Here is a 26,576-nt window from a genome sequence, read left to right on the forward strand (position 1 = left end):
GCTCTTTAATATAGTGTGACCCAGCAAAACTCTGGAGAAAAACCTCTCCTTATATACACTTCAGCGGAAGCCCAGACCATTGTAACGCACCGGGGTGCCTTTAAGTGCACCCGGTTACAGTTTGGGGTGAGTGTGGCCCCGGGGCTATTCCAAAATTTGATGGAGCGACTCCTACAAGGGTTACCGGGAGTCGTGCCCTATTTCGATGATGTGTTGGTATCAGGGGAAGATTTAAGAGAACTGGGGAAGCGATTAAGGAAAGTTTTGGCCATTTTTAGGACGGCAGGATTAAAAGTTAAAGCAAGCAAGTGTCAGATAGGGGTCGAATCTGTTGAATTTCTGGGTTATAGAATAGACAAAAAGGATTCACCCACTGAGAGCAAAGTCAAGGCGATAAAGAGAGCCCCAGCACCCAAAAACAAGACAGAACTCCAGGCTTTCCTGGGTCTGGTAAACTTTACGCCGTGTTTTTAAAAGACAAGGCAACCGTTGCTGAACCGTTGCATAAATTGCTTGGAAAAAACACAGTTTGGTCGTGGGGGAAGTCAGAGAATAGGGCATTTGAGGCAGTAAAAAGTTTGCTATCAAGCGATAGCCTGTTAATACAATACAATAACAGGCTGCCGTTAGTATTGGTTTGTGATCGTCCCCTATGGAGTAGGAGCTGTACTTAGCCACAGACTCCCAAACGGCACAGAAGCCCTATAGCGTTCTACTCACGACGATGTCCCGGCTGAGAGAAATTACAGCCAGCTAGATAGGGAGGCTCTCGCAATAGTGTCAGGGGTGAAAAAATTCCACGAATACGTTTTCGGGAGAGACTTTGACATTATCACTGACCACAGACCACTATTGGGCTTACTGGCTGGCGACCGCCCAACGCCAGTGGCACTATCACCCAGGCTGACCAGATGGACTATCTTTTTGGCCGCCTACTCTTACAAACTACAGCATCGACCGGGAAAAGAGCTGGGGCATGCGGACGCACTGAGCAGATGCCCATTACCCGGGGAAATCGAGGACCCTACTCTGGGCACCCCCGTTCTACTAATTGACTCTTGGGACTCTGGGCCAGTCACATCGCAGGAAGTGGCTCGGGCCTCCTACCGGGACGTTGTCTTAAGAACTGTAATCGGTTGGGTTCAAGGGATGGCCGCTGCGCGGCGACCGTTTAGAAAATTTGTAAAGAAAGAGGGAATTGTCTGTGCAAGGGGTGCCTGCTCTGGGGGATAGGGTGGTAGTTCCAGAGAAGCTGAGGAAAAAGTCCTGGAACTACTGCATGAGGTCACCCAGGAATTGTAAGGATGAAGGGGCTAGCCAGGAGCTATGTCTGGTGGCCCCTAATGGACAAGGAAATCGGTGACAGGGTTGGCCGATGCCAGGTATGTCAGGAATCCAGACCACTACCACCTACGGCCCCAGTGTTGGAGTGGGAGAAACCCCAAGGCCCTTGGTCCCGCATTCACATTGATTTTGCCGGCCCTTTCCACGGCCAAACATTTCTAATTGTGGTGGATGCATTCTCCAAATGGCTGGAGATCATCCTAATGAAATCCACAACCGCGGGAGCCGTCATTTCAGCACTAAAACACCTATTCGCCACGCACGGGCTACCGGACACCCTCGTGTCCGATAACGGCCCACAGTTCACTGCAGCATTATTTGAAGGGTACCTGGCTGAAGAGGGCATCCGACATGCCCTCTCAGCGCCGTTCCACCCTGCGTCGATAACATCAGAGAGGGGGCTTTGCATAGGTGGTCTGGTTGTATTTGACATGCACTTGGAAGATGGCGGGCTGGTTTGTTGTGGGTTATGTAGTTTCTTGGAGGTGTTGCAACATCAGGAAAGCCATCTGTAGAACTTTGTGGAAGGACAGACTTCCAGAGCAGATTATAACATAAGCATTATTGCTCTCTTCTTGTTTTCTCTTTTCATCTCACTCCCAGCATTCCCAATCAATGGCAGTGTTGAAAAGTCAGGGAGGAGCAAGAAAGAGAAAATGGCTGCCCAGGGACTTTGCAAACAGGCATCAGGCTAAATAATCAGAGCCAAAGCCCAAGAGTAAAAGAGTAAAATTAAAAGATAGGCAGCCCAGCTGCGAAAAAGGAAACAGGAAAGAAAGCACAGCTGAGACAATTAGGAAGAAAAAGCCTTTTTCTCCTTGCCTCAGACCTTTCACGAAGAAAAAGTTATTCCAGCTGTTTCCCTCGGATTGAGCAAAGATTCAGAAAAAATGAGCCACGTAGTTCAGCCAAGTACAAAAAGAAGAGAAGAGGAAGAAGAAGAAGAGGTAAAACAAAAGTAGAAAATTAAAACTAAAAAAGGGGGGTATTATGAGTGATTAAACTATAGCTCTAGTAATATGTTTTCCTGTTTTGTTAAATAAAATCCGTCTGCCCCAGCCATTGAAGAGGAATTTTTAAAAACCTATCCAATCGTCCAATATTTCTCCTTATTGAGTCTAGGTCAATCTGGTTATTTGTGAATCAGAAAAGAGCTGCAACTTGTATGAAGGACACTTTTTGTGGTGAATTGAGCAGTGGGAACTGGCAAGAATGCAAATGGTGGGATCACTCCCACTGCTTTTTTGCCTGCTTATAGCCTTTCTGTTTAATTTGTTTAGAAAAGGAAATATCTCTGAAAGGATGACTCAACAGATCACAAGTTGTCTCATGTAATATGATGCTAAACAAAAAAGTGCATAGGGGTACAGTTTTACAGTACAATTTTAGTAGAAACGTATGCATGTAAAGACATAATCTATTGTAAATAAAAGTCACCCTTATAAAAATTGCTGTAGATATCCATGTTAAATTTAGGCCTATATATGTTGTAGTCTGGTTGTTACTTCATGGTTTAGTATAATATAGTATATCGACGCAGAGAATTGGGTTAATTGAGCAAATGATGTTTAAATTAACTATGAATAAGCACAGTTATGAGAATGACACCACTGAATGGATATTTAGTATGTCAAGCCATAATGTGATTTGTTTGGTTTAGACTTAGCATGATATCCAAACCTAACCACTATGGTTTGTAAAACTTGGTTTAGTTTATCTATCATGCTAAAAATTATAATGATGCAGCCATTTATTTGTTGAATAAATTACAGCTAGCTAGGCTTGCACACCCTGTTTAGCAAAAGTCAATGCAAAATTTAATACAATGGAAGAACCCAGGCATCATCATTCAATATGCAACATAATAAATCTTCGAAAAATAATTTGAGTTTCTAGGAAAAAGGCAAGATTGCAAAATATATATTTGATAATAAAACGAGACAAAAAGCCAAATAAGGCTCTCCTGCAAGATCAGCTAGTGAAATACACACACGCATACACACCTGCTGATCAAACAGCTTGCAGTCAACTATTCCACTGGGAAAGTGTCAGAAAGTAAATCCAGAGCTTGAAAGGAATGTGTGGTATTTGCACTTGTAAGGCTTGCCTATAAAAAGACACACTTTGTCCCCCCTTGAGTATAGAGGCAGGTTGAGAAGTAAAGAGCTGTATTATTTTTTTCCCCCTGGATAATCCTCTAAAAAAAGCATTTCCATTTCAGTAAATGTTTTCTACAGCTTTCCCAGCTCAGGTGTGCAAAAGCAGCTTGCATTTTCTATCATAGGACATGGAGCCAAGCCAGGCCCTTGTGAATGACAAAGGACAATTGTTGATTGAGAGACACGCTACTTTTTTGGAGTCCCTTCCTTTTATAGTAAACAGTTGTCTTTGCAATTTACCCACCCCTCGGGAGTGAGACCCACAGCTGAGTATATAAGCCGTGGATGCAAGTATTGCCTTTTGTTCCCTGAAGTCCTTAAGGTTTTTTTCAACCAAGCACTTTGGCAAGAAATCCAGACTCATGCCTCCTAAAAAGCCTGACCCCAAGAAAGAAGCCCCCAAAGCAGCTGCAGCTCCAGCTGCAGCTCCAGCTGCAGCTCCAGAACCACCTAAAGAACCTGCCTTTGATCCCAAAAGTGTGACTGTAAGTAGGAGCTTCAGTTTTTCCTGTTCCAGCCTCTGCCAATCTGCTGCCCTCAGATGTTTCTGATAATAACTCCTATAATTTCCAGATAACAATCCTAGAAATGATTGTGGATAGCAAGATCCAGCACATCTGAAACGGCATTAGGTTGAGAAGCATAGCTATTCATTATCTTCCTTGGAAGAAGGAGCAGGGAATACAATTTTGCCATTGATATTTTAAAGGATGACTTTGTTCAGACAGAGTTACCCAAGCTAGTGAATTTAAATAGTGGAAGAAGCCACGTTTTATTCCGAATTTATCACTTGGCTACTCTGAAATTTAATTTATCAGCCTCCCATTCCTTCCTTATACAGCTTCAGGTAATATTAAATATTCATTACTTATTTTAATTAAACAATCTGATCTACAATGAATAGTTATTTTGGAAATCAGCTTCTGCTCAATGAATATAAATATATTTTGCAGAAACCGGGTAGCTCAAGTTAATTGTAACTTTTAATATTTCTGGTACTTAATAAGAAATAATTCTTAGGTGTTGAAAATTTTGGTAAGATTTGTATTTAATTTGAAATTAATTGTAGAACCATTTGTTTGTAACACTTTTTCATCAAATATATTATTATTCCAAGGAATGAATATTATAATGTATATGTTCATTTTCTTGAACCAGCAACCTTGAACCAGTAACTTGAAAATGTTGAAAAATGTTTAATTTCCCATAAAATATTTATTTATTTATTTTCTGCTGTTATCATTGTGCTCAAATTCTACATATTTTCTTCCTTGTTTAAAACTCATGTTGAAATGGAATCAATGTTCACAAAATAAATATTTGTCCCCTTTCAACATTATTTTCAACTATTTGAAGAAATTATCTAGATCTAGTTTAAAAAAATTCCAAAAGCTTCCCAAAGTTAAAAATTTGGACTTTTAAGTTTGGTATAGATCCCTTCTGTGATATTGTACTATTCTGAAGAAGCAGAAGATATCATTAGTGTACTATACACTTTCCAAAACTTGTTCTCTTTTGCTATGTTAGAGTGTGGTGACATCATTATCTCTTTTCCCTATGAATTTTCACATAGAAAATATGGCAAGAGTAATGGTGTCAAATGATGGACAGCACAACTTTCTAAATTTTTTTCTTAATAGTTATGGGCTCCATTTTCATTTCCCAGGCAGAAATTCCTTTGATAATATTTGTAGAGGAATAGGCAGAAAGTAATATCAAAGATGTAGTTTTCAACATGTCATGTTGAACTCATGATACTGGAAGCATATTAAAAAATATTATCATAATTTATGGCATGGTTTTGGAATTTCAGGTGATAAGTAAACCCAGCTAAAGAAAAATACATGAGACGATATAAAAATAGGAAGACACCTATTTTTTAAAGTTCTTTATTTTCTTTTTCTTTTTTTAAGAAAGAACTTATCCTTTTGGATCTACTTGTTTTGTTATTGAACATAATAACTAGGTTCATAAATCATATAATAGTACATTTAATAATTATTAATCAAATAAACCACAGTTGATTGGATATGCACAGTTCCCAGGGACTGGATTTACTATAAACCCAAACTAAACAAGCTGCATCACAATTTCTTTAATTAATTTATATTCCTAGTCCATATATGATATGCCATACACTCACTCGCTCGCTCACTCACTCATAACCAACCAACCAATAAATAAATAAATGTTGCATAAAACAGCCAATGTATCTGCCAAAAAGACCCAAAACCCAAATGGTTTCATGAAGCTGTGCAGGACCATAAAGTTATACAACGGGAAGGGCACTTAGGTCAACCTCTTAGATTCCTCAGTAGGCAAATCTAAAGTAAAGCATTCCAGATAGATGGCTGCCTAACTTGTATCACAACCCTTTCATAAAGGTGCAACTTATCCATTAATTGTTTTGATTAGAGATAATGGATTAGACAGCTTTATACGAGACTGGAAACTGCTTGTGGACTTTCTATGTGCTAAATAGAACAACAGATATTTAATGTATGTGTGTGTGTGTGTGTGTGTGTGTGTGTGTGTGTGTGTGTGTGTGTGTGTGTGTGTAAGTGTAAATGGGAAGGAGAATTTAGTGCTTTTTCTTTTCTTTCAGCACCTAGCCAGGACGGATCCTACATGTTAAATATTCAATTTAATTGATCCCTTTTTGTAGACTATTGGTTCTTTTTTTGTTGTTAGGGTTGAATGTATGCTTTCGTTTTGTTTCATTTTGTTTGTTTGTTTTACTGTTTTGTATTTTATTTTTATAATAAAATAATAAATAATAATTTAAAAAGGAAGGTGCAGTTTATCATCCTGTGGAAAATTGGTTCCACTAATCAAACTGCTCTTTATTCTTTAGGACTGTAGCATTATACAGTCCTAAAGAATAATCTTTCCTTTTTTCTATGTACCATTTGCTCAGGTTTTTGTTAATTTCTAAAATTTCCCCCCTCAACCTTTTCCTTTCAAGACTAAACCTTCCTAGTTCCTTCAATATTTCTTCGTAGAACTACAGTATTTTCCTAATCCTCTTGTCATATGGTTTATCCTTCTCTGAACCTGTTTCATGTTCTCTGAATCCTTCTGAAAGAGTGTTGTCCAAAACTGAACTCAACCAAGCTGTGGACTAATCAGCATATAATGAGAAGATGATTTGGATTTTGTATTTCTGTTGACACAGCTTAAAAGTGCATTAGCCTCTTTTCTAACATTATCATGTTTATCCATATTCAGTTTGTAATTGATTAGTATTCCAAGATCTTTTTCACAATACTATTACCAAATTCTCTAGCCTATACACATACTTTGTTTCTTAAATGAAAAAAATTGCATTTGTCTCTATTAAATTTCATGTAAAAATGAAATGACATTTAAAATTTAAAGTTTTGTTATTCTCAGCCCATTTCTCTACAGTACCCAAGTGCACCATTAATCTAAACCATTACATAGTGAGTCAATTTTTCACCTTTCAATTTGGCATTAAAATTCTGAATGTATAAAAGGAGAGGTGCATTATCCTGAAGTATCCTAAAGAGTTACTCTAGTTCTGGATCCAGTTTCCAAAAATAATCAAATAACAGAAAAAGCTTATGAGGAATGTGTCAACTTGTTTTCCTTTGTTTAACCATAATATTTGGCATTTAGAGGTACATTTCCTTTTAATATTTAAGTGTCAGTGAAACTACTCTTAATAACAGTGAAATACATGGAACTAACACATGCAGTAGGTCATGTGTTGTTATCATTTGCTTTCCACAGGCACTCAAAGCAGTGGTCTCTGAGGTTATCATGCAGGCAAGGGAAAAACTTTTTGCATTCCTCTCCTTTGATAGTGGCACATTCTTGTAGATAGCTCTTGTAATTGAATTATTAATAGCTTCAGAACAGAATGGAAAAGGTTTAAGCCTTGTCTGCAGAAAGATGACTTATGCTAATAAAAATATATAACACAAATGCAGATACTGATATGCTAATAAATATATAGAAGCACAAATGCAGATACTGATACATAAACTTAGTAAATCATAATAAATTGGCTTAGATCACTTATTACCCTAAGCCACATTGTAGGTTATATGTATGTATGTATGTATGTATGTATGTATGTATGTATGTATGTATGTATATATATATATATATATATATATATATATATATATTATATATTATATATATATGTAGGTCTTTGGTTGTTCGGGTTTTCTCCCATGTAAAATTGGAAATGTCTTGGCAACGTTTCGACGAAGTCTCATTCGTCATCCTCAGGCTTCAGCCTCGTGCTTCTGGGAGCAATGTGTGATCGCAGCTGTTTCTTCCTTTTAACTGCTAGTGGGGGTACTTGGCAACTGACTCACATTTAAGACTGGTGGCAGTATTCTGCTATCATGTGACTGCAATTTGCAATATTTTTTTGTCCTTTTTCAGCAGAACATGGAAAAAACCACATTTGATATACTGGAGTCACTTAACAACCTGACTGAATTTCATGACTGTTGTAAAAATGGTCATAAAATGTCCAGTCATGCAGTGCAGGGGTATCAAACTCAAGGCCCGGGGGCCAAATCTGACCCACAGGGTGGTTAGAGTTGGCCATGGGGTTTCCCTGGAAATATCAAAGGAGCAACCTGTGGTGCCTCTGCCAGTGAAAATTACTCTGTTTTCGCTGGCAGAGAGCTATAAGAGGCTATTGCAGCTGAAAATGGAGCTCAGGAGCCTGTTTTCACTGATAGAGAACTCAGGCTGCCATAGGCACCCCTGACACAAGTGACATCGAGCTGTGGTGGGTGTGGCCACCCACCATGGCCATGCCCATCACAGCCCCTCAAGTTCAAACACAACCCTGATGTGGCCCTCAATAAAATTGAGTTTGACACCCCTGATGTAGTGTCTCAATTAACAACCATAATGACTTGTGAAATTCTGAAATCCATTGTGGTCATAACTTGAAGACTACCTGTAGTCTTGTTTGTAGATGTAGTAAAAGGCCTGTAGATGCCTCAAATTATTCAAATAATTTGACTAATTACCAGTATTTTTTGCACTATGAGACGCACTTCCCCCCCAAAAAAATAGTGGGTGGAAATATCTGTGAATATCTTATAGAGTGAATATTGTGGGGGGGGAGGGGGGTTGGTGCAGCAGCAGCATTTGCTGCCACCGCCTTTCACTGCTGCTGCTGTTCACTGCTGCCAGGGAATGCTGGAGCCTTCGCTGCCGAGCAGCAGTTGAATCGGCCTCCTGGAATACCGCCAATTAGCTGTTCTAGATGGTGGGGATTGCCGCCATTCTCCACTGCCATTCATTGCTGCCATTTGCACTACCATTCTTTGCCACCGATTGCTGCTGCCAAATGGTGGCAGTGGTGAAGAGCAGCAGCGGCAATAGGCAGCAGCGATCCCCACCGCCTAGAATAGCTGACTGGCGGTGTTCCAGGAAATCGATCCAACCACCAATCAGCTGCTTGGCAGTGAAGGCTCCAGTGTTCTTACTGGCGGCAGCAGCTCAGCTCAGTTGACAGTAGTGGGCGCAACGGAGCAGAGCCCTGATGAGCCACATGCTGGGGCTGCGATAACATGTTGAAGCTGACCAGGCTGTGTTGTGTCTTGCCCGCCCTCAGAGCAGCCGGGGCCTTCTTACCTGCTCCCGAACACTGAGGAATGTATGCCTCCCGGTCCCAGTCCTGGCTCCATGCCCACACAAACTGCAGAAGAAGGAGAATCTCCCTGCCCCAGCCCTGACTCCATGCCCAGGCAAACGGAGCAGCTAGACCCCTCCCCCTCCTCCACAGCATGTGAGCCTGAGGAGGGTTTATTACCAACAGCTGATTGGTGTGACCCTCGCATCAGAAGATTGGATAGGCGGAGGCAACAGAGGGAAGGGAGGGGCAGGCCTTAATGAGTGCTGAGTCATGGAGCCACACCCCATGGCCTATATAAAGGATCTACTTTCTGGCAGTCTCTGAGTCAGGCAAAAGTCGAACTTATCTTGCTGAAGTCACTTACTGGTCTCCTGCCTGCTCTGAGGACTTTGCTAGGACTTTGGGCAGAGCTGCAGAGGCAAGCCTGATTCGGATTTCCCTGACCCAGCTATCAGCGGAGGAGTGGGACACGACAGGCTGTTTGCTGCAAGGACACCAGACAGATGAATACTGTATGGACGCTGGGAGGCAGAGGCAGATTTTCCCCCCACCCCTTGTTTTCCTCCTCTAAAGCTAATGTGCATCTTACGGTCCGGGGCATCTTATAGTGCGAAAAGTACAGTATGTGCTATTATGTCAGTGTCAACTCTTAGTGATTTTATAGATTTTCTCCATGATGATCTGTCCCTAATTTGATCTTTCAATCTTCAAATGGTGCATTTATTGCTAACCTTAATATACCAGTACATGCTAAGAAATGGATTGAACCAAGTTGAATCAAAGTGTAAAAAGGGAATAGCAAATAACAGCCTTTCCCTTTCTCTCCCTTAGATTGAATTCAGTGCTGATCAGATTGAAGGTAAGTAATGGTTTATTTTAAAACCACTGTATTCATATGTATGCTATTCCTCCCCCCCCCCCATATTTTAGTGAATAAATCACCATTAGTTAATTTCACAAAATATACTAAACTATAAATATGAAAGCCATTAAGTTCAACAGGACTTATGATAAACGTTATTATTTTGATATCAGCTTAAATATATTTGCTGCATTCAACACATCATATTAACTAAGATTTATAATGATGGTTTAACAAATTAGAATGGCTTGTTTTGCATATATCACACATAGTATAGCATGACTCAACAAAATCAAAGTTCATAACAGAATAACAGAGTTGGAAGGGACCTTGGATGCCTTCTGGTCTAACCCCCTGCTGAAGCAGGAGACCCTCATTTTGAAAGCTTCCAGTGATGGAGCACACACAAGGAAAGCTGAACCTCTGATTATTTGTTCTCATTGTTAGGAAATTTCTCCTTAGTTCTAGGTTGCTTCTCTCCTTGATTTATTTCCATCCTTGTTTTGCCTTCTGGTGCTTTGGAAAATAGGTTGACCCCTCTTTGTTGTGGCAGTCCCTCTATTAATGCAGCCTAGATTCCATTGGCTTTTTTGTTGCTGCTGCACACTGCTGACTCACATTTAACTGATTGTTCAGTAGGACTCCAAAGTCCCTCTCACAGCTAGTGCTATTGAGCCACGATTCACCTAATCTATATCTGTATAATTGGCGTTTCTTGCCTAAGTGTAAAACCTTACTTTTCTCTATACTGAATTTCATTTATTAGATAGGGTGTAGTGTTCAAGTCTGTCGAGATCTTCTGGGTGTTGGCTATGCCTGCCAGTTTAGTGTCACCTGCAAATCTGATGAGTTCCCCTTCTATCCCCTCATCTAAATCATTTATGAAGATGTTGCAGAGTATTGGGCCTAAAACAGAACTTTGGAGTACCCTACATTCTCTCCATGTACATGAAGTTCCATTAAGGACTGCATGTTGAGTGTGGTTTATCAGCCAGTTACAAATCCATTGATAGTGATGCTTTCAATCCCACCTTTTTTTTAGCTTACCAAGAACTAGGTTGTGGTCTACTTTTCAGATGCCTTACTGAAATCAACGTATGTTATGTCCACTGCATTTTGCTGGTCCACTAATTTAATCACTTTGTCAAGGAATGAAATATGATTTGTTCAGCACAATCTGCTTTTGGCACACCTATGTCGGATTCTTATTTGCTAGGTGTTCGCAGCTCTGTTGCTTGATTATCTTTTTCAGGATCTTCCCAGGTATTGATGTTAGACTGATCCGTCTGTAGTTTCCTGGATCTATCTTTTTCTCCTTTTTTGAAGATGAGAGCCACATCAGCTCTTTGTCGGTTTTGGAAGACAATTTTCTTTTTGCTTCTTAACTGCCACGTATTTTAGCTGGGAAAGTTGGGAGGGGGCTTGTTGTTGGAGCGGTAGAAGGTTAGTCATAACAACATTCAAAGACTTTTGCCTGCATCTGATGTAGACTGCCTGAAGATTGTATCCAATTGAGTGTGAAGAGTTGATTAGACAATGCGATGAATTTGTGGGTGTGGGGCAGGGCTGTGAACTGTCAACTGGGTGTGGAAAACCTGGAAGCTTTCAGATTTGGGTTTTCCCAGCTGTGCCAACATGACATCTCTAATAAATGGGAACTTTGAGGAACCTCAAGCCTCAGAGCTTTATTTTGTTGAGGGTGTTCCTTGGAACCCTGACATTCTTTTCCAGTTCTCTGATAGTTCCCCAGTGCTGCAGGATCTATGAAAGATATGGTTCAGTGGTTCTGAGATCATGTGTGCCAGTTTCTTCAGAACTCTGGGATGTAATCTGCCAAGTCCTGGTCATTTGAACTTGTTTAGAGTGAACAGCTGTTCTTTCACCATTTTCTTGCTTAAGTTAATTTGTATTCCTAGATTATCTTTTACGGTTATGTTTTTGGTAGGTTGTGAAGTAATTTTTTTGCATGAAGACAGGTGAAAATATACAATAGCCTTGTATAATAACTTTTGTCCATAAACTGAGTACTATCTGAAAGCTGGACACTACCTGAAAGCTGCCAAGGACATGGTGGTTCAGTGGCTAAGATGCTGAGCTTATCGATCGAAAGGTTGGCAGTTCAGCAGTTTGAATCCTTAGTGCTACATAACAGGGTGAGCTCCCATTACTTGTCCCAGCTTCTGCCAACCTAGCAGTTTGAAAGCACTTAAAAAATGCAAGTAGAAAAATAGGGACTACCTTTGGGAAGGTAACAGTGTTCCGTGTGCCTTTGGTGTTTAGACATGCCAGCCACCGGACCACGGAGACGTCTTCAGACAGCGTTGGCTCTTTGGCTTTGAAATGGAGATGAGTACTGCCCCCTAGAGTCGGGAATGACTAGCACATATGCGTGAGGGGAACCTTTACCTTTATCTTTCCCTGAAAGCTATTACATGAGCAGCTATGTTATCTATATATAGAAACTTTATAATATTTCAATAGTTTCAACCTGTATTTTTGAGCATTAGCGAGTCCCCCTTCTTTCAGAGGAAGAGACATATTGTGGCATAACCTAAGATTAGTTATGTTGAATTATATTTGGGTTGATAGTATGGCAAAAGACAGTTATCTACACATTATGGGAATTATTGCCTAAATCTCAAACAATAGCTTGAGGAAGGCAGAAAAACTGCCGTGGCAAGTCTGAACTTCAGTCCTGAAGTTCAATCCACTTTATAAATACTTTAATATATTATTAGTCATTGTGATGCCACCAATGACCTAATAACAAGCCAACCCAACTATTGCTGTGGCTCAAGGATTTCTGTGAAGCTTAAGACTCTTGGCCTTCCACTTGTCTGAGGTTGCACACTGGCACTGACTTCAATGGTAGAGATACAATCATGAAAAAGGTGATGTTGGAAATCCAGAAAAAAGTAGACCATACCTCAGAGGTAGTGAAGGATTTTGATGGTAAAATTTCAGCCTTGAATTCACGGATGGATATGCTGGAAGAGCAAATACACAGCCTGGCTCAGTCAATAGCTGCGACTAGCTCTATAATTGAGCATGAGCAAGCATGCAGACAGGATTTGGATGGCTCAGCTAGACAAAATAAACACCTCAGTTGCCACATGAAACAGATCAAGAAATCGATGCAACTTCGTACTCTCAGGATCCATGGCTTGCCTGAGAAAGAAGAGGGCCACAATCTGGCAGCCTTCATAGAAAAATGGTTGCCACATGTTGTGAAACTAGGAGGTACTATCATTGTGGTGGAAAAAGCCTATCGACTACCACAGAAAAGGGAGAAATCAAATACAAATCAATGCAGCAGAACTGTTCTTATTCAGCTTGCAGAATTAAAGGATAAAGAGAGGATAATGCAGCAAGTTAAGAAGCTAAAAACTATCACATACAAAAATAACATAATTCTGATTTTTCCAGAAATATCCATCCCTGAAGGTAACGTTCTGGGCTGAAATTAAAATTGAATGTTTCAGGTAGTACCCAGTTTATACGATCCAGATATAGTATAACTATCTGTATGAATATACTGTTAAAATCAATGGGATTTAAATTAATCATTCCTACTAAATTTACTGGAGTGTACTTCTGAATCCACATTGAATATGCTATTAATTAGGTTTCAGTTCAATTACTTTCTTTTGTTTTCAGATGGCCACACAAAAGAATGTAAATTTCCTGCAACTTTAAATAAAAGGGTAGATTCAAAACATAGGATAGTTTAAGTCCAGCAGAAACAGAGTTAAGATGACTTAATAACCAAAAAGACAATAAATATAATTCCTTTAAGTGGAATAGTAATAAAATAGTATTAAATACTAGTATATTTTTATACTATAAAATAGCATAAAAATAGAAAAAATATTGGAAATCATGATTCTGATCTGTTCAACATACAATGTTGAATATACTGGCTTCCTGATTTTGCTTAAATATCTCTTCAAAGGAAAATAGACTATACTGTTTTTAGTATTAGAAATTTTCCTTTGAAGTTTAACTAAAAGCTTTTTCCCCCCTTCTGTTCAATTGTGTTCAGTTCTTGAAAACTGCCTGGACAAGTCTGGAGTTTTCTTGGCAAGCTTTTTCAGAAGCCACTGACGGATGAGAAAAAGTGACTGGCCCAAAGTCACTGGCTTTCCGACCTTTCTACCTTTTCCTATAATCTATTCCAAACTAATAAGTTGGACAAATAACATGCCTGGCACATCTTTTATATTACAACTTTTTTTGTACAACATATTCAAAGAGCATTATTCATTTTTATGCTAAAATATTTAACTGTTTGTTTTACTCCCATTTATTCTGCAAGAGCTTTGAAATGTTGAATTTCCCCAGTATGTGTCCATAAGGTCTAGGACAATTGTCCACGGTCACCTGGCCACACCCACATCACCTCTGAACCCCCATCATAGCCGATCCACCATGGGAAGTCATCCTCTCCTGGCTCTTCGCCCGGTCCTCCTCCCCAACCACTGCTTCTCTACTGCCCCTCATCCCAGTCAATTTGCATCCCGGCTTCTCAAAATGGAAAATGGAAAGGTGGTGGCGGGGGCAAATTTGCCAGGGGAAACAACAGTTTCCCCTGGCAAGAAGCGCTACTTCCTGATCCACTGTGCTGTGTGGTGACAAAGTGTGAGCTCACAGCAGGCCGCAAGTGACAGGAAGGCAGTGATGGCAGCACCAACAACACTATGAGCAGGATTAGGGCAGCAGCCAACATTTCTGCCACTTCTATTCTGGTTGGGGAAAAGTGAGAAACTGCAAAAAGCTCAAACATTGGCCCACAGTGTTCTGGAAGACCTGGCTTTCAGCCTTGTGATTGGCTGTCACTGTACACTGCACAGTCACTGCTGCTACTCCCATCACCACTGGTGCTTCCATCTGGGCTGGGGCCATTGTAAATACAGAGGGTGAGGAGGCATGTATGGACATGGTGGGCAGGACGGGAAAAAGCAAACCAAAGGAACGATTCAGTCGGTCCCTGCCAGACGTTCCACGCTATTACAAGGAGCCCCTTGGCTGAATGCTGCAGTTTTATGGCAAGGCAGCAGGTGGGCAGGTGGAGATTTGTGATGCTTCTGAAATAATAGAGTCCTTCCAAGCACATCTAGAATTTGTTTTCAGTTTCTAAATGGAACTTGGGAGGAGGAGTTGGCTGAAAGTCTACCTTGCTGTACCCCAATTGTTCTTCCTTTCCTCTGCCAAACTAAAAAAACAATCCTGCTATTGTTAAAAATTTGGGGTTGGAAACTTGCTATCCTTTATAAGATTACAAATCACAGGTCTAGATTAGTTTCTTTATGTTGTGATGAATTAGTGCCAGAATTTGACATTGCTCAAAATATTTTGGATTTGATCTGTGCTCAGACTCTGATATAGTCAGTGGAAAAAAAAGTCACAACATCATGGCTAGCCCAGGCCTGCCTGAATCCACCTTGGCCAGCCACCCAGCCCTGCCTCAGCCCCAGCCTGCCCCTCCAGCTAGTGATGGGGTGGGGAAAATGAAGGAGGCGAAGTCAGTTGAGGGGACTCTGTTGAAGTACTTGTGAGCGGCAGGAGGAGGAAGGCTGGAGGAAGATTAGAAGAGCTGAGGAATCCTCCCCAGGAGATTAAAAGCGGTCGGTGAGTGTTCCCGTCCCTTTGTCTACAGAGTGTGGTTACTGACAGCTACTATGGGCAAGGCAAAAGGAGTAATAGATTGCAGCCAATAAAAAGACCGGGTGAATTTTCTCTCCAAGGAACGGTTACTAGGGCACCTCACTCCCAACTTCATGTGGGCCTCTCTTGGAAACCATAAGCATCTCCCACCTTTCACACAACCTAAGGCCTGGATCCTTTGAGTGGATTTCATTTTTAGTATATTTTCATTTTCCAGTTGTGACCAATTGTTTCTTTTTTAATATACTCAGCCATCCAGTGTTCTCAAGGGGGCCTGTCAGGAGCAGGGACTTTCCCTTACCAGCCTTTAAAGAGGAGGTGGCCACTACCTCCTGTTGCATCCTGACTTGCTCCGTTCTGCATCCAACTCTTCCTCACAATGCTGGATCATCCCAGAGAAACTGAGTGCAGAATTGGGCCAGTCAGGGATTTTTTTTTTTTTTTAGTTTGGCAGAAGAAAGGAAACAAATTCCTGATTTCTGGATGTGCTTGGAAGTACTCTATTATTAGCCAATCTCTGCCTTTCAGAAGCACCACGAAGCTCTGCTTGCCCGCTCACTGCCTTACCACAAATCTGCAGCATTCAGCCAAGGGGTAACCTGCAACAGTGTGGAATGTCTGGAAGGCAGTAACTGATGTTGTATCCCCCCCCCCGATAAGTCTGCTGTGGTGGAGGGCCCAGGATGAGATGGGCATGGCCTGGCAGCCAAGGCCATTCCGATGTCCATAGAAGAACAGCCCAAATCACTTTCTGCTTTGCAATTTCTCACATTGAAAGAGACAAATTATAATATTTCTGTTTGCTACCTAGTCTAGCCATTGTGCTTTCTTTTGAGATGAGATAAATATAACCTCTCCAAAACTCCCACATACAGATAAAAATAGGCCTCCATTTCTGTTTTTTTTAACTATTTCACATGTTGGTTAGAAAGGATTTCTACAAAACTTTCTGCTAATGCAAAGAGCTAATGGAATTCTTTTTTCCCCCCTCCCAGAGTTCAAGGAAGCCTTCATGCTCTTTGATAGGACCCCAACTGGAGAAATGAAAATCACATACAGTCAGTGTGGAGATGTCATGCGAGCCCTGGGACAGAACCCAACCAATGCAGAGGTCTTGAAAGTGCTAGGGAAACCAAAAGCAGAAGGTACATATATACAGAGATTCATATCCTACTTTTCATATCCTACTTCAGAAGTTTCCTGCCTACCATACCACTATACATCTGCATCAGAGGTGGTGTTCAGCCGGTTCTGGCGAACTGGTAGTGGAAATTTTGAGTATTTATTTATTTATTATTTATTAATCGTATTTGTATACCGCCCTATCTCCCGGAGGACTCAAGGCGGTTCACAGGCAAGTAAAAAACATATATGTACAAATTAAGATAACCATTAAAAAACTTATTCTAAAAGCCAAATTATTAAAAATAGTATAAATATTAAAACCAATTAAAACCACTATAAATTTAAAATCTAGTCCAGTCCTGCGCAGATGAATAAATATGTTTTAAGCTCACGACGGAAGGTTCGGAGGTCCGGAAGTTGACGGAGTCCTGGGGGGAGTTCGTTCCAGAGGGTGGGAGCCCCCACAGAGAAGGCCCTTCCCCTGGGCGTCGCCAGACGACACTGCCTAGCTGACGGCACCCTGAGGAGTCCCTCTCTGTGAGAGCGCACGGGTCGGTGAGAGGTATTCGGTAGCAGTAGGCGGTCCCGTAAGTAACCCGGCCCTATGCCATGTTCGGAGGACTGGCAAATACCACCTCTGGCTGGCCCTACTCCTGACCTATTCGCTGTCTTTCAAGTCCCAGCTGATTGGCTGGGTGTTCCTTTGTTGCCCTGCACAGGAGAACAGAACTGGAAAGCAGGTTAGTGGGGTGGGTAGGGAATGGGGATTTTGCAGTAACCTTCCCCAGGAATGGGGAGGGAATGGAGATTTTACAGTATCTTTCCCCTGCCACACCCACTAAGCCACGCCCACAGAACTGGTAGTAAAAAAATGTTAATCCCACCACTGATATGCATGTTCTATAACTGATCTACAATCAATTGCCAAACTTAATTCTTCTGAGCTGTAATCTATCCAAGATCTGCTTGAATCAGTTTCCAAGTTTGTTGTTACAAGAAGCTACGCTGATGAAATAGGGAGACTGTAGCTAAACACATGGGAAAGTAAGTGTTTGTGTGTGTGTGTGTGTGTGTGTGTGTGTGTGTGTGTGTGTGTGTGTGAGAGAGAGAGAGAGAGAGAGAGAGAGAGAGAGAGAGATGGAGAGAAAGAGGGGGGGAATTGTCTGTTGCTGTATCAGAACTGTTACTGTTGGTATTTGCCATCATCAGCATATTCTTTCTTGTCAGAAATGAACACGAAAATGCTGGATTTTGAGACCTTCCTCCCAATGTTACAACACATTGCCCGATCCAAGGACCAAGGGACTTTTGAGGACTTTGTGGAAGGACTGCGTGTCTTTGACAAGGAAGGAAATGGCACTGTCATGGGAGCTGAACTGCGTCATGTCCTTGCTACTTTAGGTACAGGAAGAGTTTAGTCCGTAGCATGTTGAAGAGAGTAGAGTATCTGTAGAATTTGTGACAAAATTATGTTTTGGCAAGGTATGACCTTCCAGAATAATTAGCATTTAGCCAACCTTTTCTGCTGTCTTTCAAATCATCCATATGTTCATATATACTCCAGCATGCATGCACTATATAGCACACTGCTATAATTAGTTCAGACAGTGGATTTGAATTTAAAGGAGGCTATTTTTTGTGATGCTTCCATGAGTACTGTGTGTGTGTCTTTAGTGGTCAAAATTAGCAATGCTCTATCATATTCTGTTCCTGTCAAGAGTGGCGTTCCTCAAGGCAGCGTCCTTGGACCAATACTCTTCATACTATACATTAATGATCTTTGTGACCATATCGCAAGTAATTGTGTTCTCTTTGCTGACGATGTCAAACTAACACCACAGACAATGCATCTAGTATCCAAAAAGACCTTGATCATCTAACCACTTGGTCTAAAACTTGGCAACTCCAGATCTCAACCAGCAAATGCTTAGTCTTACATATTGGAAAAAAGAACCCAAACGCTAAGTACATACTTGATGGACATTACCTTACAGATAACCCCCACCCCGTCTTTACCTTGGAGTTTTCATGTCAAATGATCTAAGTGTCAAAGCCCACTGTAACTACATAGCAAAAAAGGCTCTAAGAGTTGTAAACCTAATCCTGCGTAGCTTCTTTTCCAAAAACACTACACTACTAACCAGAGCATATAAAACATTTGCTAGACCAATTCTAGAATACAGCTCGCCTGTTTGGAACCATCAACACATCTCTGACATCAATACAATTGAGCGAGTCCAGAAATATTTTACAAGAAGAGTTCTCCACTCCTCTGAAAACAACAAAATACCTTATCCCACCAGACTTGAAATCCTAGGCTTAGAAAACTTGGAACTCCGTCGCCTTCGACAAGACCTAAGTTTAACTCATAGAATCATCTATTGTAATGTCCTTCCTGTTAAAGACTACTTCAGCTTTAATTGCAACAATACAAGAGCAACCGTGGTGGCTCAGGCTGTAAGAAGCCTGTTATTAAAACGCAGCAGCCTGCAATTACTGCAGGTTCAAGCCCCACCAGGCCCAAGGTTGACTCAGCCTTCCATCCTTTATAAGGTAGGTAAAATGAGGACCCAGATTGTTGGGGGGGCAATAAGTTGACTTTGTAAATATATACAAATAGAATGAGACTATTGCCTTACACACTGTAAGCCGCCCTGAATCTTTGGAGAAGAGCGGGATATAAATGTAAATTAAAAAAAAAAACCCAACAGATTTAAACTTAATGTCAACCGCTTTAATCTAGATTGCAGAAAATATGACTTCTGTAACAGAATCATCAGTGCTTGGAATACTTTACCTGACTCTGTGGTCTCTTCCCATAATCCTAAAAGCTTCAACCAAAAACTTTCTACTATTGACCTCACCCCATTCCTAAGAGGATCATAAGGGGCATGCATAAGCGCACAAACGTGCCTACCGTTCCTGTCCTATTGTTTTTTTTCTTTTCTTCTTCCTATATATATATTGGTGCTTATACCTCCTAGTATTTACTCATATATATGTTTATATACTATATAATCCTTTTTATATGATGTTGTGACAAAAATAAATAAAATAAATAAATAAAATAAAATAAATAATATAATATGATGTGATTTATGGAGCTGCCATTTCAGGAGTTTTTTCCCCAGCCGATTGTGCAAGATCAATGCCTATAATGGGGCCCAAGTGTAAAAGTGAATATCAGTAATACTGCATACTAAAGAAATAGCCCTGGTGTTAAAAATCTCAGAGTAAACTTAACTTCTTAGGCATCAACCTCTGAACTGTGGATGATTGTGGAAGCAGAGCAGCCATATTGAACTGGAACACATTTCTGTATTATTTGGTTTTCTAGTTTTCTTCATTTTGTCACAACTCCCATTCATATGTAAAACAAGTGGAACATTCATTTTTTGCAAGAATTCATTCTCTCATTTGGCAATTCTTTTGTGAATACTGATATTTCTGGGATTATTGTTGCATATACAACTGTGCCAGGAGCTACTTATTACATGATGCCATTGCATAACTGGAGGCTTCTACTGTGCTAAGCATCTGTCTATATCAGTTGTCCCTAACTTGTTGCCTTCCAGAATTCTTTTGTCCATGTTTGCTAGACATTCTGTGTTTTACAATCCAAGCAGATTTGGAGAATGCCAGGTTAAGAAAGGCAGAACTAAATCTTATTTAATATTAACGACAAGATTTATTATTTAAGTAGTTCCTATTTCTCCTGCATTCAAAGATACATACAGAAGCAAAATTAAACTCACTTGATTTCTGTTTTATAGGTGAGAAGATGACAGAGAGTGAAGTTGAACAATTGATGGCTGGACAAGAAGATGCCAATGGCTGCATCAATTATGAAGGTATTGTTAGTAGATAAAGCCCACTTTAAAAAAATCTGTTTAAAAGGATCCTTTGCATTTGCTGTCTATAGTGGAGCTGTTGCTAAAATTCCCTAATGCTGTGAAGTTTCTACTGCTATTTTATTTCTTAGAAGTCCGAGTACAAATCAGGAATAAACAGTGGCTCCCTGAAGAAATAGAACTGGAAAAATGTTGAAATGTTTGGGCTGCTGAAGTTACTGCTAGAATAAAGATTGGTATTGCAGTCACCTAGCTTTCTATGAATATGACCAAGTAGGCTTTCCACTCCATTCGGGTGCTTCCTGTTTGGGACGTAAGGACTACCTCTGTTAAGGGTACAATTGGAATGGCTTGAGAATTTGAATGCCATTTAACTTCCTATAAAAAGTAGTTCTTAAATTTAGGATCAAAACTTCTTTTTCAGTTACTTACCTGCACTGTCTTTACAGCAGGCATCATTTTGGTAATCAAAGGACAGAACGGTGGGTGGGAGGGAGAGACATCAATAGCCATCTAAGAGCCATGGTGGCATGGTGTTACAGGCTAACTCTGCCAGAGGTTCGATTCCGACCAGCTCAAGATTGATTCAGCCTTCCATCCTTCCAAGGTTGGCAAAATGAGGATTCAGATTGTTGGGGTCTATATACTGATTCTGTAAACTGCTTAGAATGGGCTGTAAACCACTATAAAGTGATATATGCTATTGCTATTGCTCTTTACAAAAATTTCTTTACAATTATTGCAAGCCAGCCCAATCTGCATATTCTGGGCAGCATGCAACACAGCAAGATATGTAGAACAAAAACAAACATTCATGGTGGTGTGTATATGTATTAAAATCTTGTGTCCATTTGTGACCTTTAATTGGGAAAAATTGGAAGGGTAATACTTATTAAAACAAAGTAATTTAAATGGGATAATTTACAGAATGCTGGGACTCACATTACCAAGAATGAAATTTGGGGAAGTGGTGGCCACTTCAGCACTTACTAAGTTTTCCAGCTACACTCTCCAAAAACCTGTAGCACAATGGAAGATGGGATAACTGTTTCCTGCCCTCTTTCCCATCTCTCTGGTTCTTGTGTCAAATAAGCCGGTAGCAAGACCTGACAAATAAGAGATGATTGGCTGCTTTGGAACAAAGGCTGAAATCTGAAATTTCTTAACAGCAGCAGGCAGTGAGGGAGGGAGGGTCTTATGCCTGCTAGAAAAGTTATAGATGGCTGAAGGATGCTGGTGTTTGATGGGTGAGCTCTTTTCCTCCCTGGAAGGAGGGAGACCCTGGGGACATACCAGAATGGGAAATGGGGGTGCTTCCTTTATTCCCCATCTCCCAGCAAAGTGGCAAGCAGCTTCACAACTCAGCTAAGGAGAAAGAAAACTGATTTCCAAGCTCCCTGCTAATGTCCCATTTAAATATATTGATAGAAATTTTTAAATTATAAATTTATGTTGAATTAATGTAAGAAAAAAATATGCTTTCTAGAACTGTGTTTTAGTTCAGACCATCTGGAACTACCTTTCAAATCATTTTTAAAAAAAATTATTATAATGATCTAGATTAGGTGAATTGAATTTTGAAGGCTCTGCGCTGATTGTAATGGGACTTAACATGACTAAATCTGCAGAATATTTTTTATTATCAAAATATTCTTTCTGATAATGTAGAGATTAACCTGTATTACTTCTAAATTCCTGTTTTTATTTTCCTCAGCTTTTGTTAAGCATATTATGTCTGGCTGAAGTTAGAATCTTTAAAGTGAGTCCTTTTTCAATATTTCTTATTTGAATCGTTGTACAGTATGATTAGGAAAATTTCTGGCATATATTATCACTTTCATTAGTCCTGAAAGTAGGTGTGGAAGATGATGCTAATGCTAAATATTTTAACATAAGCAAGTCTCAAAATAGCAATGAGACATGGGGAAGACAAAGTTAAAAAATAGAGAGTAATGTCATGGAAGTTTCAGGATGTTGCAAAACTGATAGTGACTGACAAAATTAGGAAGAGAACTAAGGAGTAAAAAATGCAATTGAGCTATAAACAGATAAATAGACAGAAAAACACAGGGATTAATTATAAGGATTCTTTAATAGATAAATTTTGCTTTCCTTTTTTTGCATTTTCATAAACATATATATAGTCAAATAATTGTGCAGTACTGGTAATGGGGCAACATGGTGCACACACACACAAACATATCAACCAATAATTACAATATTATAGATAACATAAGAGTGATATTTTCATGTGAATTAATATGTTTGGGCAATTCCTCATGGAGAAAAACTAGAAAGATACTAAAGATACTAATTGGAGTATCCTTGGAGGTCCAGTTGTTCCGAAGCTGATCGGACACTAGTTAGGTCCTATTCCAGGACCTACCTAGTGGCAATGAGGGAGGCGAGGCGTTCCTACGCTTCCACCCTCATTGCGTCTGCAGATAACCGCCCGGCCGCCCTGTTTCGGGTGACCCGCTCTCTCCTTCATCAGGAGGTGTGGGATGACCCTTTGCAGGGATGTGCTGAGGAGTTTAGTGGTTATCTATACGATAAAATCGCTCAGCTCCGGGATGGTCTGGACTGAAATTGGGATGATCCAAGTGAGAGGGAGGAGGCATGTCTTGTTGAGTCTGTTTGGGATGAGTTTGATCTTGTGACTCCCGAGGACGTGGACAAGTTGTTGGGGAGGCTCCACGACACCACATGTTTACTGGACCCGTGTCCTTCCTGGCTGGTGCTGGCCACTCAGGAGGTGACACGAGGCTGGCTCCAGGGGATTATCAACGCTTCTTTGTTGGAAGGGGTTTTCCCTGCCGCCTTGAAAGAGGCGGTGGTGAGACCCTTCCTCAAGAAGCCCTCCCTGGACCCAGCTATTTTGGGTAATTATCGTCCGGTCTCCAACCTTCGCTTCGTTGTGAAGGTTGTAGAGAGTGCTGTGGCGCGGCAGCTACCCCAATACCTGGATGAAGATGTCTAATTAGACCCGTTCCAGTCCGGCTTCCAACCCGGATACAGCACGGAGACAGCTTTGGTCGCATTGGTGGATGATCTCTGGAGGGCCAGGGACAGGGGTTACTCCTCTGCCCTGGTCCTATTAGACCTCTCAGCGGCTTTTGATACCATCGACCATGGTATCCTGCTGCGCCAGTTGGGGGGATTGGGAGTGGGAGGCACCGTTTATCGGTGGTTCTCCTCCTATCTCTCCGACCAGTCGCAGACGGTGTTGACAGGGGGGCAGAGGTCGGCCGCGAGGTGCCTCACTTGTGGGATGTCACAGGGGTCGATTCTCTCGCCCCTTCTGTTCAACATCTATATGAAGCCGCTGGGTGAGATCATCAGTGGCTTCGGGGTGAGATACCAGCTGTACACTGACGATACTCAGCTGTACTTTTCCACCCCAGGCCACCCCAACGAAGCTGTTGAAGTGCTGTCCCGGTGTTTGGAAGCCATATGGGTCTGGATGGGGAGGAACAGGCTCAAGCTTAATCCCTCCAAGACGGAGTGGCTGTGGATGCCGGCACCCCGATTCAGTCAGCTGCAGCCGCAGCTGACTGTTGGAGGCGAGTTATTGGCCCCAAAGGATAGGGTGCGCAACTTGGGTGTTCTCCTGGATGAACGGCTGTCGTTTGAAGATCATTTGACGGCCGTCTCCAGGAGGGCCTTTCACCAGGTTCGCCTGGTTCGTCAGTTGCGCCCCTTCCTTGATCGGGATGCCTTGTGCACAGTCACTCATGCGCTCGTTACCTCCCGCTTGGATTATTGTAATGCTCTCTACATGGGGCTCCCCTTGAGGTGCACCCGGAGGCTTCAGTTAGTCCAGAATGCAGCTGCGCGGGTGATAGAGGGAGCTTCACGTAGCTCCCACGTAACACCACTCCTGCGCAGACTGCACTGGCTACCTGTGGTCTTTCGGGTGCACTTTAAGGTTTTGGTTACTACCTTCAAAGCGCTCCATGGCTTAGGGCCTGGGTACTTACGGGACCGCCTGCTGTTACCTCATGCCTCCCACCGACCCATACGCTCACACAGAGAGGGACTTCTCAGGGTGCCGTCCGCCAAGCAATGTCGGCTGGCGGCCCCCAGGGGAAGATCCTTCTCTGTGGGGGCTCCTACCCTCTGGAACGAGCTTCCCCCGGGCTTACGCCAAATATCTGACCTTCGGACCTTCCGCCGCGAATTGAAAACACATTTATTTATTCGCGCGGGGCTGGCTTAAATTTTATTGGTTTTAAATTTTTTAAATTTTTATTATTCATTTTTAATGGGTTTTAGTTTTTTATGTTCCAAAGTTTTAGGCCAATTATGTAATAAGTTTTTTAATTCGTATTTTAAATTGTATATTACATTGTTTGTTTTACCTTGGCTGTACCTGAGTCCTTCGGGAGAAGGGCGGTATAAAAATTGAATAAATAATAATAATAAAATAAAATAATAATAATAATAATTGATTATACTAATTGAGCTTCTAATTGATCTAATAACTATTTGTGAAATTTGAAACAGCACTCCTTTTGTGACTTTTTGAAGTGGAAGAGATGCAAAACTGGACTCTTCCAAAACACTGAGGTCAACAGAGTTCTGTGTTGTTGCAGCTATAAATAATAGCATTTGCACTATTTTATTATTATTGGAAACAATCTTGGCTCCATTGAATGAAAATATATAACTAACTATATCATGATTAGGTTACACACAGTTAAATATTTTTTTTAAAAAAATTACTAAGAAGTCATTCAATTATCTCATTCTTTCTTTTCAGATTCTTCAGATGAGTAAAAAAGTGATTCGGCAGAAATTTCCTCATACTATTTCCCCCTTAAAATTCTGTAGGAGACGAATCTACCACAAACCACATTAAAGGGACCGCCCATTATAATAACAAAACCACTGCATTAAACACCTTTGCATCAATTTCAAATTTTATTTTTTTAATAGTTTCTTCCTTCTTTTTTGTTGCATCTGGTACATTTAAATTAAAATGTGGATGTTTGTGCAGGATGCACAAATTATTATTTGGTTTAAAAAAGGCCAAAAGGGGATAATAGTGTACATATGTGATGGCCCATAATCTTTCTACTCCTGGTTATTTTGACATGGGATAGTGGGAGTTATAATTAATCAAATATGGAACACATCAGATTGTGGATCGTTGCTATATCAAAAAATAAAGATTTATTTCTATCTTTCAATCAACTGCAGAATGTTCCATTTTGGTAATGGATAATAAACTATAAGATGCTCTTTAGATGAGGAACACACAGTGCTGAGCTCTCTTTGCTATGGAACTATACAATAACTATTTATAGACGGCAGACTGATATATATATAAAATAAATCTAGCTTTTAATAATTAATGATTAATTTTATATTAGCAATTTAATAGTTTGCCAATTTAACAAATATTTCAATGTATTTTCCTCCTGATATGTGTTAAGCAGTTTCCCCAAATTGATGCTATATACACTTGTGGGATTTTAGTGCTGACACTTAATGATGACAGTTCTTGTAATCCAAGATATCTGGAAAGCACTAGCCTGAGAAAAAGGCAGCAACCATTTGGCTTTTGTAGGAAGGGCAATTTATAATCAATATATACACTTTTTGCCCCATATCATGACGACTATGTATAAGTTACTCAACATATTTGAAGAAAAAAAACATTCAAGATAATTTATGATTCATGCAATGCAGACATAAAAATAATAACAGAATACATAAATATAAAAACAGGAAGATACAAATATAAATATGTGTATATATATTGCAATTTATACCCTACTGTTTAGAATAACAATCCCCCTAAAGCAGATTCTATTTAAAATAACTATTACAATATTTTAAAACAAATATCTAGGATCTTCCCCATATGGCAGGCAATGGTTTTGGTCAGGGAATCCAGCAAAAGTCCAGCTGGAATAGGCTTTGGTGATGGTCTT

At 40.6% G+C, this 26,576-nt stretch overlaps 1 protein-coding gene across 4 annotated transcripts; it reads left to right on the plus strand.

Annotated features, from left to right (window-relative positions):
• Positions 1-2,015: 2,015 nt before the first annotated feature.
• Positions 2,016-25,864, plus strand: LOC131196634 (myosin light chain 4). 4 transcript variants are annotated; one of them, XM_058179672.1, is made up of 7 exons: positions 2,016-2,291; positions 9,967-9,994; positions 16,657-16,806; positions 18,014-18,187; positions 20,560-20,637; positions 22,352-22,396; positions 25,400-25,861. In XM_058179672.1, the coding sequence occupies exons 1-6, from the start codon at positions 2,235-2,237 to the stop codon at positions 22,378-22,380; spliced, it is 516 nt and encodes a 171-aa protein (XP_058035655.1). In that variant the 5' UTR covers positions 2,016-2,234; the 3' UTR covers positions 22,381-22,396; positions 25,400-25,861. The 4 variants fall into 4 exon arrangements, with proteins under 4 accessions (XP_058035655.1, XP_058035654.1, XP_058035656.1 ...); XM_058179671.1 differs by lacking the exon at positions 2,016-2,291 and adding an exon at positions 3,863-3,988 and having other exon boundaries at positions 25,400-25,864; XM_058179673.1 differs by lacking the exon at positions 2,016-2,291 and adding an exon at positions 9,102-9,756 and having other exon boundaries at positions 25,400-25,862.
• The last annotated feature ends 712 nt before the right edge of the window (positions 25,865-26,576 follow it).

The sequence above is a fragment of the Ahaetulla prasina genome, chromosome 4, assembly GCF_028640845.1.
Source record: "Ahaetulla prasina isolate Xishuangbanna chromosome 4, ASM2864084v1, whole genome shotgun sequence".
Classification (NCBI taxonomy): domain Eukaryota; kingdom Metazoa; phylum Chordata; class Lepidosauria; order Squamata; family Colubridae; genus Ahaetulla; species Ahaetulla prasina.

Coding starts and splice junctions, on each gene's coding strand:
- LOC131196634 (XM_058179671.1), top strand. CDS start 3,866: ATGCCTCCTAAAAAGCCTGACCCCAAGAAAGAAGCCCCCAAAGCAGCT. Junction 16,807..18,013: donor AGGGAAACCAAAAGCAGAAG/GTACATATATAC, acceptor CTTTCTTGTCAG/AAATGAACACGAAAATGCTG. Junction 20,638..22,351: donor TGGCTGCATCAATTATGAAG/GTATTGTTAGTA, acceptor TATTTTCCTCAG/CTTTTGTTAAGCATATTATG.